The sequence below is a fragment of the Euphorbia lathyris genome, chromosome 6 (genome assembly GCF_963576675.1).
Source record: "Euphorbia lathyris chromosome 6, ddEupLath1.1, whole genome shotgun sequence".
NCBI classification, from domain to species: domain Eukaryota; kingdom Viridiplantae; phylum Streptophyta; class Magnoliopsida; order Malpighiales; family Euphorbiaceae; genus Euphorbia; species Euphorbia lathyris.
In genome coordinates, this window is record NC_088915.1 from 54,191,972 (window position 1) to 54,206,505 (window position 14,534).

Below are 14,534 nucleotides of genomic sequence, written 5' to 3' on the forward strand. Positions count from 1 at the left end.
AGGATATTTCCTTAGAAAAATGTATTTTTAGACATATATCCTTCAATGAGGTCGAATTCAAAAAAAAATCCCAAAATTAATAGTTGTTTTAACTCGGAATGAGAAATTCTATTTTATTCGAAACCGGTGATACGAACACCAGAGTAATTTTCTTAAAAATTAGTGAATTTATCATCAGAGTATTCAGTGTCAGCTGCTACAGTATGTAAGTTGCAACTGCTGACGTTTTCTGAAACCAGCAATTATATTAATTGTCAAACCCGACCTAAAAGAAGATCAGATAAGACGGTGAGACATTACCACTGACTTATTATATAAACCAGTAGCAGTATCTCTCAAATAAGAAGAAAAACCAAAGCAAAAACCAAATTCTGGTTTGAAGCTAAAATGACCAACATATGTCATTTCTAGCATAACTTTTTCATACGGAGTCCGATTAAGACGATTCAAAAACCCCTGGAAACGTAAGATAATAATAAAGAACTTTCATTTAGGATTCCATGACAGATTCAGCCTATATCTGGCCGAAAAATGCATTACAAGCTTTTGATATGAATCTAATTCTTCCGCATCACCTATATAGACAATTCTTTATTATATCTAGCTCAAAGTTATGACTTAATCATAACCGATATCACACTATTCCACAACTTCTCAACTTCAACTAATTATATATATACCTGTAGATAATACAAACCAAACAAAGGACACCACCAAAAACAAGTTATACAAGTGTCCTTATACTATCCACATATATGTACATGGACAAAATGGAACAATTCACAACATATACGAGACGTCTCTTAACATTGCCTATCCCATATGGTCTTACCCAACACTTCTCTGCCATACCCAATAGGTCTTCAGACTGTGTACACAGGCCATATTTCTCACTAAATATGGTCTTTGAAAATTAAATCCATCATACCGGACTACTCCCAATGGATACCAAACATTTAATTCCATATATAGATATAGATTGAAACCAAAAATATATATGTATATATGTATATACTTCACTTGATCATAATCAAGCTCACACGTGTTCATTTTTCCAAAATATCAATCCTTAATCAAATAAAATTCCAAAATTAATCAACCAACGAAACCTCAAATCAATATAACCCAATAAAATCTGTAATTCACATATAAACATAGTCAATAGTTCATTTGAACTATAATTTCACAATAAAAAGCAAGATCGTGTAAAACCTCAATTTTAGAAAATTCCGGCATAACCCTAAAATATCAATTTCTTGAAATTCTTTGATTATATATATATCTATATACATAAAACTCAAAATATAGGTGATAGTTACTTACCTTGACTGCTAATTGAAGAAACAACTCGTTCAATTCGCCTCTAAATCCTGTCTAAGACGTTTTCCCTCCAAACGCTTCCGAAACTCAAAAACTCTTCGGTTAGGATTTAGATCTATGTCTAAGGATGCTATAGTTTAAATTTCAAGTGATTTGGACGGTCGAATCTCCGTAAATCAAAGAAACGGTGGAGAAACGATCGAAGAACAGTTTGACAGATAAAAGAAGAAGATAAAGAAAAAGAAAAGTGGTACGCGGCACCTCCTGGAGAAGGTTTGGGATATATATCCCAAACCTGGTAAATATCCAGTTAGATCCTCAATCTTTGTATAATCCTTTAAAAATTACCCAAAACTTTTAATTTACACCTAAACCCATTGAATTAACTCCAAATTTTTTCTATACCACCAAATAAAAAAAATCACATACCCAATAACTATAATAGATATATTAATATCTAGATATAAATTCTAGAAATGTAGACACGGACGTGACATCAATGGTTTCAAAAAAAAAAACACTTCAATTTTCTTTTGCACGCCATTGCGAATTAGGAAAATAAATCAAACGAGTTTTTCAGACAAGAATCTTTCATTTTCTAATAATATTGCATGAGTCCCCACTCCTAATTAAGACTATCAAATGTTATTTCATGATCACTTCTTGAAAGATATATGCTAGTGTTTATTTTTTTTAATGATGGTTAGTATGTGTATATGTTATTCAAGTTCATTTTATTTTATCATTGTTGTTATTCCTATATTTACTTTCCTCTTTTCTTTTCTTTTTCTTATTTAGGAAGGAGTTTCATTATGGTGATAATGATCATCGAATGAAAGCGAAGTATAAAGAGGAATCCGTGCTTGAGAGCATAAACCACTTTTTGAATTGCTTGTAATTTTTGTAAATTTTGTACTCAAGGTTTTTGCTATATTTGAAAGTTTTAAGACTATGTGATGATGATTAGTTTTGATGTAATTAGATATATGGTTTATGTAAAGAAGAATATACGTTGACTTGATAATCTTAAGTATGGATATTAAGTAGCATTCCACTTGTGGTAATTATTGTATTCCATTTAAGTGCTATGATATATATATATATATAAGTTTTATTTTTCCAAACATGAGAATATATTGCAATGATGAAGCTTGTTCCAACACATTCAGCAACAACAAAAGGTTGTTGTTAAACATTAAAGTATATGGCAACGCAAAAAGGCTGGTGCTAAATATCAAAATATATGGTAACGACATATGTTGTTGCGAAACATCATAATAAATGGCAACGACAGCCGTTGTTGCTAAACGTAAACATATTATAGCAACGTCATACGTTGTTGCAAAAGATAAATTTCATCTCTATGCACACGCTCCGGGTTTGGCAACGTTGAACTTTTTGCAACGAGTTTGTCGTTGTCAAAACACATAATTGGCAACGACAAATAAGTTGTTGCAGAAACCTTAGTAACGGAGCTTATTGTAACGAGAAGTAGTCATTGCAAAAAATGACTAGTCGTTGCGAAAAATATATTTGGCAACGACTTCGTACGTTGCCAAAAATCAAATTTCTTGTAGTGTTACTTAACTAAAAATTGTAAATGGTATTATCAAACAAGTTAAAAAGAAAATAACTTTAACATTTTCAATTAATAAAGAATACATTTGCTTTTACATCTGGGTCTTCATCTTGGTGGCATTCTTCACCGGACTTTTGTGCCCAATTTGTTTGATGTGATATGATTGAGATTGAGTATTCTAGAATTCGCCACTAATGTTTGTTTTTTTTATTATTATGTTGATCTTATCCCTGTTAAACTTCATCTTTCCTTTTTTTAATAAATTTGGTTTTGTGTGTCTAAAGGTCACCCCTTTTTTACACTTAAACCAACCTTTACTCGAATATATATATATAACTTACTTTTTAAATATACAAAATGTATAATTTATTTCTTAAATATATAAAATATATAATTCGTCAAATTGTGTAAATCTGTCTTTAAGTACATTGTACATCTGGGATTCCACAGATCAAAGATTTGTTTGGGAATTAGTGTCCCAGACAAATCTTTGTATGCGACTCTAAGTTTCGTACAAAGTCTTTTCATTTATCAAAAAATATGTCTAGGACTTAGAGTCTAGGACACTTACATTTTGTAAACTGTTCGGGACTCTAAGTCCCAGATAGGTTCTTCAGTAAACGAAAAATATTGTCTATGACTTTGAGCCCTAAACAGTTTATCAAAAGTTAAGTGTATGTGACTCTAAGTCCCACACAAGCTGATTCCGGAGTTTTGAGTCCTGAAACGGGGTAAGACCATCCTAAAATTAGACAGTTAATCTAATCTACCATATTTTAAAAATAGAAAAAGGAATGTACAGTAAACAAATCGAACCTTTTGGTTTAACCGATTTGGGAGCCATCTTTTTATTGAGACCTGGTCAAACTTTAGCCACAAGGTCTACAAATGGGTTGTCAAATGTGGATCAACACATTTTACGTTTTATTTAGGTGGTCTAACGAGGAAGTTATGACCCATAGAAGTTTCAGGCAAAACTCAAGACAACCCGAAAAATTACCATTTCTAAGACGTGTTTTTACATTAGGTGTCTTCACATGAGTTGAACTTTATCTCATGAACTTTATCCAACACAACTAATGATGTGCGATTTGGACACTAGGAGTGAAAGTTAAGATATTAGCTTATTTGGACCATACGGTTGAATCGCTAGACAATCCGTCAAACCATCTTGCAATCGCCAATCAGTAATAGCGGACCACCTATTTGCGGTTTTGGTTGGTTTTAGGGAAACCCAAAATAAATTTCAAATTTCCCCCTCCTAGTCAAGGGAGTCTCCAACTCAAAATTGAGCTGGATGGCGGGACAAATCTCACAAATTTAGGCGAAATTTGTTTATAAATACGCCACTCCCTGCACCTTTTTAAAACAAGAAAACTGATGAATCCATTTAGATCAAATTTTATCTCTCACTATCACATTTTGTTATTTAGTCTCTCTATCTTATGAGGTTTTCTCGTTCTAAACTAGAAAACAAAAGCTAAAAATGAATTTAGGCATAAAATATAGAATCATAGTATAAATGGACCAAAAAGATCATTTCTCTCAACTAAGCTATTTCGGAGTGTGATTGGAGATGTCTCTAAGGAGAATAATCCTCACGTCTTATTTTTCTCTTTCCTCTCATTTCATTTTGTTAATTGTCATTTTCGGTTTGAGTTTCAAACACTTTTAAGTAATTTCAACTATTTGCAACTATTTCATTTCATTTTGTAAAGGATTTTTACTCAGATTTTGATGGACAAATCCATCTCCAGATTAAATCCATAATTATTAAAATAAACTTATATCATCATGTGATTGTCGAATAATGATGATGGTGAGCCTTCAAAAGGAACCTATCGATCAACTTCGGTCACGATATCCTTTTAGATTTTAACGTTTAGGGGAAATCCCTCTACTTTGTTCTTTTTGTCAATTAAAACAATTTATTTTCTAACTTGAGGGACGATTTTGACTTATATCTTCAGTAGGTATAAGTTGATGATGTGCAAAATATGTAATATGAGACGGTTCAAACACATTCTTGAAACCGTTTTCGGTTGTAGATTAACATTTTTATGAGTTACTAATGTGTTTTTGTGTCATTTCAAGATGTTCGGAGTAGGTTTTGACCAATGCATCTAGTCCATGAACTACCATGGACTATGATGAGTATATTCTAGGTGCGACACAACAATACTTTGGCTTCAAGCTCAGTCTTAGTAACTTTAGCAATGAGATAGATCCATCATCCATTATGGTCCATCTAGGAATAATGCAATCCATAGCTATATAAAGGCATGCGCACCTCTAGGAAAGCTTTGAGGGTTTTGGTTATTTCATTTTCTCCTTATGTTTGTATTTTCACGTTAAAATGGAGGATTTTATATGTTTTGTTAGACAAATCATGTTTGTTTTTTATAGCTGAAAAGTAGCTTTTTACAAAAGCATAAAATTCAAAAAACAGTTTTTTCCAACAGCAAACAATCGCTAAACCAAACGAATCATTTGTGAACTTTGTTCCTTTACTCTTTCCTTAATACATTTTCTCTCTCTAAAGAGCATGGGTAGATCGATACTATGGTTGGAGAGCCTTGTCCCCCAACCAATTCAAAAATACATTTTAGTGTAGCGTGGTGAAGGATTTTGGTTCGTGTCACCCTCTTTAAAATTTTGGTCCTTAGCATTGGAGTCCAAGCACTAGCAATCACCGACCCTCCTCTAACCAATTCTTATTTTGCAGATTATCCCATCAAGTTCACTTTCCCACATCAATGACTAGTAAATTATTAGCCTTATATTTATGAAATATTAGTAATATTTTTTGGATTTGTTTCACAAAAATTAATAATACATTTGCATAAGAGGACGAGGCGAAGGAGGTCAAGATCTTGTGATCCCTTATAAAAGGCAAGCCAAGTTTGTTAATATCTTAAAAGCAACAAAAAAGCCTTTGGGAATAACAATTGTGCAGCAATCTCAGAGTTTCATTCTCTCTTCTCTCGTCAAATATAAATGCTCCCCACCACAATCTCTCATCTCCCATGGGTTTCAATCATAACCATTTCTTCTTCTTTTTCTTCTTCTTGTTCTTCTTCATCTCTACTTCCCATGAAAATGAAGTCCTACAACGTCAAGATCGACGAGTTGCACAATACAAAGTGCTATACATCAAGAACACCGATCCGCCAAATTTTGTCACCAACAAGAAGAGAAAAATGACCAGAAAAAGAAAGAAGCAGCACAACAGGGCACCGTCTTTCTCAGCAATGCTTCCAAAGGGTCATGTTCCTCCTTCTGGTTCCTCTCCTTGCCACAATGAAATTCCCAATTCTAAACATACTTTTTACTGCGATTTCTCCACCAAAAAACCCTAGCTATCTTTCATCCATTCTGTTTTCTTTTCTTATCTGATATTGTAAACATGAGTTTAAACTACATAAATATACATAATATATATCCACCGTGATTTCTTTAACTTTCTTGAAACTTTTCTTGATTATGTGCCCATTTTCTTTTATCTTTATTTTAAGATTTATGTGAGTGGAATATAGGATTGATAAAGGAAAACAAGAAAATTTAATTAATAATTAAGAATTTGACTTCTTTTTTTGTTGGAAATAATTAATAATTAGAGTGTAAATACATGGCTAGTGCGGAGTGGTGATAGTTAAAAGAGATGTCTGTTGCTTTGACTTGTATAAGAATGAAAAAGGGAGGCATGTGATTTTGCATCGTTTGCAGGGATACTGTTTAATGGGGTATTCACATTTTCGTAGCGTGTACTCTATCTATCCATCCATGCATGCAATTCTTTTGTATATATATATATATATATATATAGGTGTTCATATTTATTTACCCTCTATCTACACTATACTATGCCTAGCTAAATGTTTTTTAAATTCAATTCTTTAGACATGTCCCTGCAAAAAGGGGAGGGAGGGTACGAATTTAAGTTTTCATGAAATATTATATAAATTGGAATAACTCAATTGTTATTTAAAAGTAAATTTAATCAATAAAATACACAATTAAAAAACATTTTATTTTGGTTCATGTATATATTATCTGTCAGTAAATGCTAAAATTGTAACAAAAAGAAAAGGCAAAAAGGTAAGTTTTATCATAAATGAAATATTTTCCTTACAAATATAACTCATAACGAAATAAGTAGATGAAAATAAAAAAAAATATTGAATTAAATAAACTATTATTTTAAAAGATAATAAACAAAAATATTTAATGGTAAAAATGTGACATTTTTTTCACTTTGAACTATTCTTATTCTTTTATAGTAGACATATTAATGATGGGGCAACTGGTTTGGTTCAATCCATTGTTCATGTCTTGAATTTGGGTCAAAAATACATGAATATCATAATTAAGTATAAAATTACAATTAAATCATATCACCAAGCTTAATTCTTAATATATTATTATTTTTTATATGTTATCATTTTACACTATAATTTAAAAATTCTAGACCCAAATTCATAAATCATAAACTCTAGAAAATATATTTTAGATTTCTAATTTATAAATTATAATCCTTAAAATATATTAAAAATACTAATTTTACTAGTTTGATAGAATTCAAAATCATTATTTGATACAGTTTTGTAGATAGTTTTTTAAAAATGAATTTATATGTAAATTTCTCATCGAATTTGGACTTGATGTTTGAATGGATGTGTACTACATATAAAATGGATTGTTTTGGAATTTATTTTAGAAGCCGAATCCACATTTTATATGGGTAAAGTTAAAAAAAAAATGTTGTTTACTCTGATTTGCTAACTCAATTTGTGGATGAGTTTAAAATTTGTAAAGAAAGGTTTGTTTGGTTTACGAAATTGTTGCATGATATATGAGTTTTTTTTTTTTAAATGTATGAGTCAATTTGTTGGTGCTATAAAAAAAAAAAACTACGTGCTAGGCGGATAGACGGGCTCTCGGGACTTAATTGACGATTAGGCAAATTTGTATTTTTGTATTTTTTAATAATTAAATTATTGTATAAATACGATTAAAATGTATGTATTATGTAAAAATAATAATATAGAATATTTAAGATTTTTTTATTGAAATACGGACCTAGCCCAAATAGAATATTTAAGATAGAAAACATATATATTTTAATATTTGTCACATTAATATTTTTTAAAATAAAAATGTACCAACAAAATAAAATTAATATTCTAAAAAATAACATTTGATTCTTTTAGTTTTTGGTTATTTAATATTTTATTTAAAATTCAAAAAATTGATATAAAATTTAAGGGCAGTTTTTTTAAAAAGGACCGACTAGATCCGCTTGGATTTGATTGGAGCCGTCTAAGCGGTAAAAAATTGATAAACCGCTATATACCATCCAACTTAATTGCAAAGTCATGAACCTTATATGTGCGGTAATTTGCAAAATAAGTTATATATGTACAAAATCGCTCATTTTAGAGTAAATAACTATAACAATATTTTAATAGAATACCTAAGTTTGCAAAATACATAAATTATGGACTTACGTTTACAAACTTTTAATTACATGACTTAGGCAATCCGCAAACCACATGTATTCTTTTATATGCTTTTACCCTAATTTTTTTATTTAGATACCATTTTCATTATTTTATTAAAATATTTGTGATTTATTTAAAATTATGATGGTTGTGTTTTATTACATTAATTAATTAAGTTTTCTAGTTTGCTATATTTTAATGTTTATAATTGCAGTGAAATCTTAAAAAAAAAAAAAAATTGCAGTGAAATCTGTTTTTTAATAATTTATTCGAGATATACCCTTTAAATGAAGGGTGAATCCTTGGAATTTAGAAACTAATTATGTTATTCGAGCTTAATGGTAATATAATGCAGAGTGGGCTTAATTTGAACAAAATAGTTACTTATAAAGCCCGATTAGATCCGGCCATTAACAGATGTAATTTATAGGAATGGGTTAGAATTAGGAGGGGCGAGCGAGCGTTTGCTAAAACAGACATGGAAAACAAACATCAAACGCCCGCCAACAGTCTTCCACCAAAGTATCGGCGGTGAAAACTGAAAATGTCAGCAAGAAGAAGAAGTAGCACTGCCTGCACCGCCGATTCCAAAATAAATCCATCGATTTCCCTGGCTGTCTTCTTCATTTGCTGTTGTTGAATCCAAAAACAGAAAACACTTGCTATTGAAAGCAATGTCACTGAGGATTTTCATCAAACACCTTCCATCCTCTGTTTTCTCCCTCAATTCCATCCCTTGGTCTCGCTCTCGCTCTTTCTCTTCCCTCGTCCCTCATCAAGACCCTTACTCTCTCCTCAAAGAAGACCCAATTGATATCTGCACTTCCCTGTGGGTCAAATCCTTCTCTTCACCTCCCCTTGCCACTTTCCCTCACCTCACCGGCTTCCTCTCCAAGCTCGACCTTTGGGTCCTCGCTTATCAGCGTTCCTGCGCTCACTTCACTGGAACATTCCCTCCACGCAGCGCTCTCCATTCTCACACTCTAAACTCTCTTTATTCCCTCCAACACGCCGTTGTTCACAACCGCTTCAGATGGAATGACAAGACCCACCAAATGATCCGCAGCCCAAATGACAAGCCGTCCACGAAACTCCTCTCTCAAGCGAAGCTCAGAGCAATGTTGAATTCTGACGATCCTTGCTTTCAGGATCGGGTGGTTCGGGAGGTGTTGCTGATAGTACTGGAGCCCTTTTTTGAAGCACGATTTTCGAGTAAGTCTCATGCATTTAGACCAGGGAGGAATGTACATACAGTAATTAGGACTATAAGAAGTAATTTTGCTGGATATTTGTGGTTTTTAAGAGGTGATGTAAGCGAGATTTTCAATGAGATAGATGATGATGTTGTCATGGAATGTGTTGAGAAGGTCATTAAAGATAAGAAAGTTTTAAATTTGATAAGCACTGCACTTAGAAAACCAATTAGGAGTCAACCATCACCAAAGAATGGTGATAGTGGAGAGTGGAGAAGGAAGAAAAAGAAGACAGCTACAAAGAAGAAAATTTTGAATGAGAATGAACCAAAACCTGACCCTTACTGGTTGAGAACTTTCTTTGAATTTTCTCCAGAAGAGGCAGCGAAGGTACCTAATTATGGTTATTGTGGGATTTTGAGTCCATTGCTTGCTAATATTTGTCTAAATGAATTGGATCAAACGATGGAAGAGAAGATAGTTCAGTTTTTCAGGCCTAATAAGCTTGACTCAATATGGAAAGAGTCAATTGATGATGGGTGTCACAACCCATCTTGGCCAGAATTTGTCCCGTCCAGTGGGAAGGAGAAGACACGGAAAATGGATTACATTCGATATGGTGGTCACTTTTTGATTGGAATTCGAGGGCCTAGAGAGGAAGCAGTGCAAATGCGCAAGGAAATCATTGAGTTTTGTCAGAGTAGGTTGGGGATCAAGTTGGATAATTCGAAAATTGAGATTGAACATATAACAAGGGGAATACAGTTTTTGGATCACATAATTTCCCGAAGAGTTATATATCCTACTCTGCATTACACTGCAAGTGGAGGCAAAGTCGTAAGTCAAAAGGGTGTGGGGACTTTACTTTCAGTTACTGCTAGTTTGCAACAATGTATTCGTCAATTTAGGCGCCTTCAGTTTGTTAAGGGTGATAAGGATCCAGAGCCATTGCCGTGTAATCCCATGCTTTATTCAAGTCAAGCTCATTCCAATGCCCAAATGAACAAGTTTCTTGAGTCCATGGCTGATTGGTATAGATATGCTGATAATCGAAAGAAAGTCGTTGGATTTTGTGCATATGTTATACGTAGTTCACTGGCTAAACTTTATGCTGCCAGGTATAGACTAAAATCTCGTGCAAAGGTTTACAAGCTTGCCTCACGTAATCTGAGTCGACCACTTAGGGAGAGCAGTAACAATTCTGCGCCAGAATATTCAGATCTTATGAGGATGGGACTTGTTGATGCAATTGAAGGTATTCAATTCTCCCATATGTCTTTGATCCCATCTTGTGATTATACTCCATTTCCAAGAAATTGGGTTCCATATCATGAACAGGTTCTACATGAATACATTAGACTGCAGGACCCAAAATTCTTTTGTAACTTACATAGATCTATAAAACATCATGGTTTGGCTTTGCCTCAAGATGAGATATCTGAGATTGTGTGGGAGTACAAGACCCTTGGAATTTGGAGGCACCAATTTAAAGGCAAAAAAGAACTAGATAATGCTTCCAATGAGGACAACGGAACATCAGGAATTATGCAGGAAAGCGGATAAATTCATTTTCTGATGGAGAACTATAGTGGTCAAACATCAGGCTCATGCATTGTCTATCTTCATTAATGTACAATGTAATCAGCGTCGCAGTACATTTAGCTAGCAATATGCCCCTAGCTTCGTGTTGTGTTTATTTATCACAGCGGTTACTACTTTGGGGAAAAGAATATAAAGCCGGAGGCTCCTGCTGTGAGAAATGAAAACTTTAGCAGCTTGCAAGAGAGGAAAAGATGGAATTTGAGATTCAATTTGGAAATGACACTAACTGCCAACGGAAAGTAGAAGTTATTGTTAATGATTAGATCTGGTGCTGTCCAGGAGGAAATTAAGCTGCTCATATAGCAAGCCAGTTCCTTAAGCTAGAAGAGCTTAGGCCGGGCAAGCCATTAGCAGGTGATAATACCCTTCAGTTTATGAAAGAGTGTTTGCTGAGTTTGCTGCTTATCGGCACTATCTAAATGTACAACATGGTCTGTTATACTGGTAAGTCCAGTATGCCCTGTAAAACCTCGTCGTTTCGGCAGCTGACTGTATCTCTAATAGTTTAAGGTTTTGCAGGAAGTTTTCTTCAATTATCCATTGTGGATATATGTTATTCATTCTACATTTGTTACTACCATCTCTTATGAAATTCTTTACAAGGTAGAAGTGATGCAGACTATCTGAACTGACTCTTCGACCTCGACTGTGTTGTCTTAGAATTTTCTTATACAAGGAAAAGTCCAATGTTTATTTATGTTCGAATAAGTGGCACACAAGAAAGCTGGTTGAATGTCATGGTTTATAAGCATTGAATATCAATTGACTTGTTTCTAAATTCTTTATGTTTACTTCAATTTGAGTACCTGTTGGTTTCACTTTAAAACAAAGCCTTTATTTTATCACTCTAGAACAACTTATCATTACATTCATGACCTGTATACAGGGCCGGCCCTGGGCCTTGAATTTTGGGCCCAGGCCCAGGGCAAAAAAACAATTTAGTTTACTATATACACTTAAAATTAAAATCTATATATAATATAAAACAGTAACGATGGAGCTGAGGTGTCACTTCCTTCTTTTTTTACTGATAAAAAATATAATATAATATATAATATATTAACTTTAGTTATATTATTATATTTATTTATAAAAAGATTAGTACTATATCTAAGAGTTCTACAGAATTTAAATTAATCCCTAAAATCTCTCTAATTCTCTGCATATCTATATCTAAAAGTTCTACATAATTCAAATTAATCCCTAAAATCTCTCTAATTCTTTGCATATCTATATATAATATAAAATAGTAACAATAGAGCTGAGGTGTCACTTCATTATTTTTTACTGATAAAAAATATAATATAATATATTAATTTTATTTATATTATTATATTTATCTATAAAAAGATTATTTAAATTAAATGTGAAAATAAAATAATAATATTTAATTTATATAACACCTTTATATCATTAATTGTAATTATTAAAGTATATTTTTGTTAATATTTATATATTAAGATGAATCCGTGCATCGCACGGGTCAAAAACTAGTTATTATATATATACCTGCAGATTCTTCCTGAAATCTTCTTCTTCTGCATGTGTGACGCTTTCTCTCTGAATTGTCCGATTCCAATTTGCTGGTCTTTCTGAGCGTCTCTCTACCTTCCTTTCTGCAGCCCTGCATCTGCCCATCAAGTGAAGTTTCTTTCCTTCCTATTTTGCTGCTGCTGCTCTCCAATGTTCTTCCGATTTGATGTTGCTTTGCTGCTTTCTTTTCCCTTATTATCTTTCTCTTCTAGGTTAATTTAGATAGATTAATATTATTTTAACACTTTTAACTTAAAATTATTTTAATACAAAATATTAAAAGAGAAATTAAAAATTTAAATTTATGTATAAAAAATTTATTGAACCACGCAACCGGCGGGTATAATAATAATTGTAAATAATGCAATTGTAAATTGTTGTTTTTTTTAAAGATTGTAAATTGTTTTTAAAATCTAATTTTGGTTTTTTTTTTTTTTCTTTAGTTAGTTTTATAAACGGGTCAGTTACATGAATATCATAAAAAGGCTGGATATTTACAAGTATTTTATGTTTGTCAAAAACAAATTTCAACAATGTCAAATAAGCATGAATAGACACATCCCTTAGATAAACTAACTATTTGATAAAATAATAATTAAAATATGATTTTCTGATATTTCAAAATAAAAATATGATTTTCTAATATTTCAAAATAAAAATACCATGTTATGATAAAAAAAAAAAAATAAAGGGATAAGGTACCAAAATAGGTCTAAAGTTTTTGGAGAAATACCAATTTAGACTCAACGTTCAAAATAGCACCAATATAGGCTTAACGTTTACAACATAATATCAATTTAGGCTTAACGTTTACAATGTAGCATCAATTTAGGTCTCACGTACAAAATAGCATCAATATAGGCTTAACGTTTACAAAATAATACGAATTTAAGCTTAATGTTTACAAAATATATCCAATTTAAGCTAAACGTCATAATTAAATTAACTATATTATATTCTTTTCCTATTAACTTTATATGTTATCTTTTTATTTAGTTCTATTTTCTTATTTATTATAATACAATTAATTAGTTTTCTTGCCCATTAAAACCTTATATTTGTTTTTCATCAACCATTTCATGACTCCTAAATTCCATGGCTCATGTAATATATGCAAGCTAAAAGTAATTGAATATCCACAATATTTCGAACACTAGTTCATGTCAGTGTTCGAAATATTGTGGATATTCAATTACTTTTAGTTTGCATTATATTACATGAGCGATGAAATTTAGTAGTCATTGAATCATTTATGAAAAACAAATATAAGATTTTAATGGGCAAGAATACTAATTAATTGTATTCTAATAAATAAGAATATAGAACTAAATAGAAAGATAACATATAAAGTCCAAGGTCTTGAGAAATATCATTGTAGAGTCGGATTCACAAGTATTGGTGTATACCTTAGGGCGAGAAACCAGCAGCAATTCGAGCCTAGAAGTTATCATTGGAGATTGTCAAGCACTTATCAAGGATATATGCAACTGTTCTGTTATTTTTGTTAGCCGTTCAGCGAACCAGGCTGCTCATGTGTTAGCCCGAGCGTCTGTTTCTTTGTCTGAAAGAGGTACCTGGCTGGAGATTCCTCCACCATTTCTGTGTAATGCTTTAATGCTTTGAGTAATAATATCAAGTTCCTTTTAAATATATATATATATATATATAGAACTAAATAAAAAGATAACATATAAAGTTAATAGGGAAAGAATATAATATGCTTAATTTAATTATGACGTTTAGCTTAAATTGTATATATTTTATAAAACGTTAAGCTTAAATTCGTATTATTTTGTAAACGTTAAG

The 14,534-nt window shown here is 31.9% G+C and overlaps 1 protein-coding gene across 1 annotated transcript; it reads left to right on the plus strand.

Moving 5' to 3' along the window:
* The first annotated feature begins 8,846 nt into the window (after positions 1–8,846).
* Positions 8,847–11,961, plus strand: LOC136233428 (nuclear intron maturase 1, mitochondrial). The gene has a single exon (XM_066023083.1). It carries the CDS (start codon positions 9,075–9,077, stop codon positions 11,154–11,156), a length of 2,082 nt encoding a protein of 693 aa, XP_065879155.1. The 5' UTR covers positions 8,847–9,074; the 3' UTR covers positions 11,157–11,961.
* Positions 11,962–14,534: the final 2,573 nt, after the last annotated feature.

Bases quoted from the DNA above. Each gene is read 5' to 3' on its own strand.
- LOC136233428 (XM_066023083.1), top strand. From the start codon at position 9,075: ATGTCACTGAGGATTTTCATCAAACACCTTCCATCCTCTGTTTTCTCC.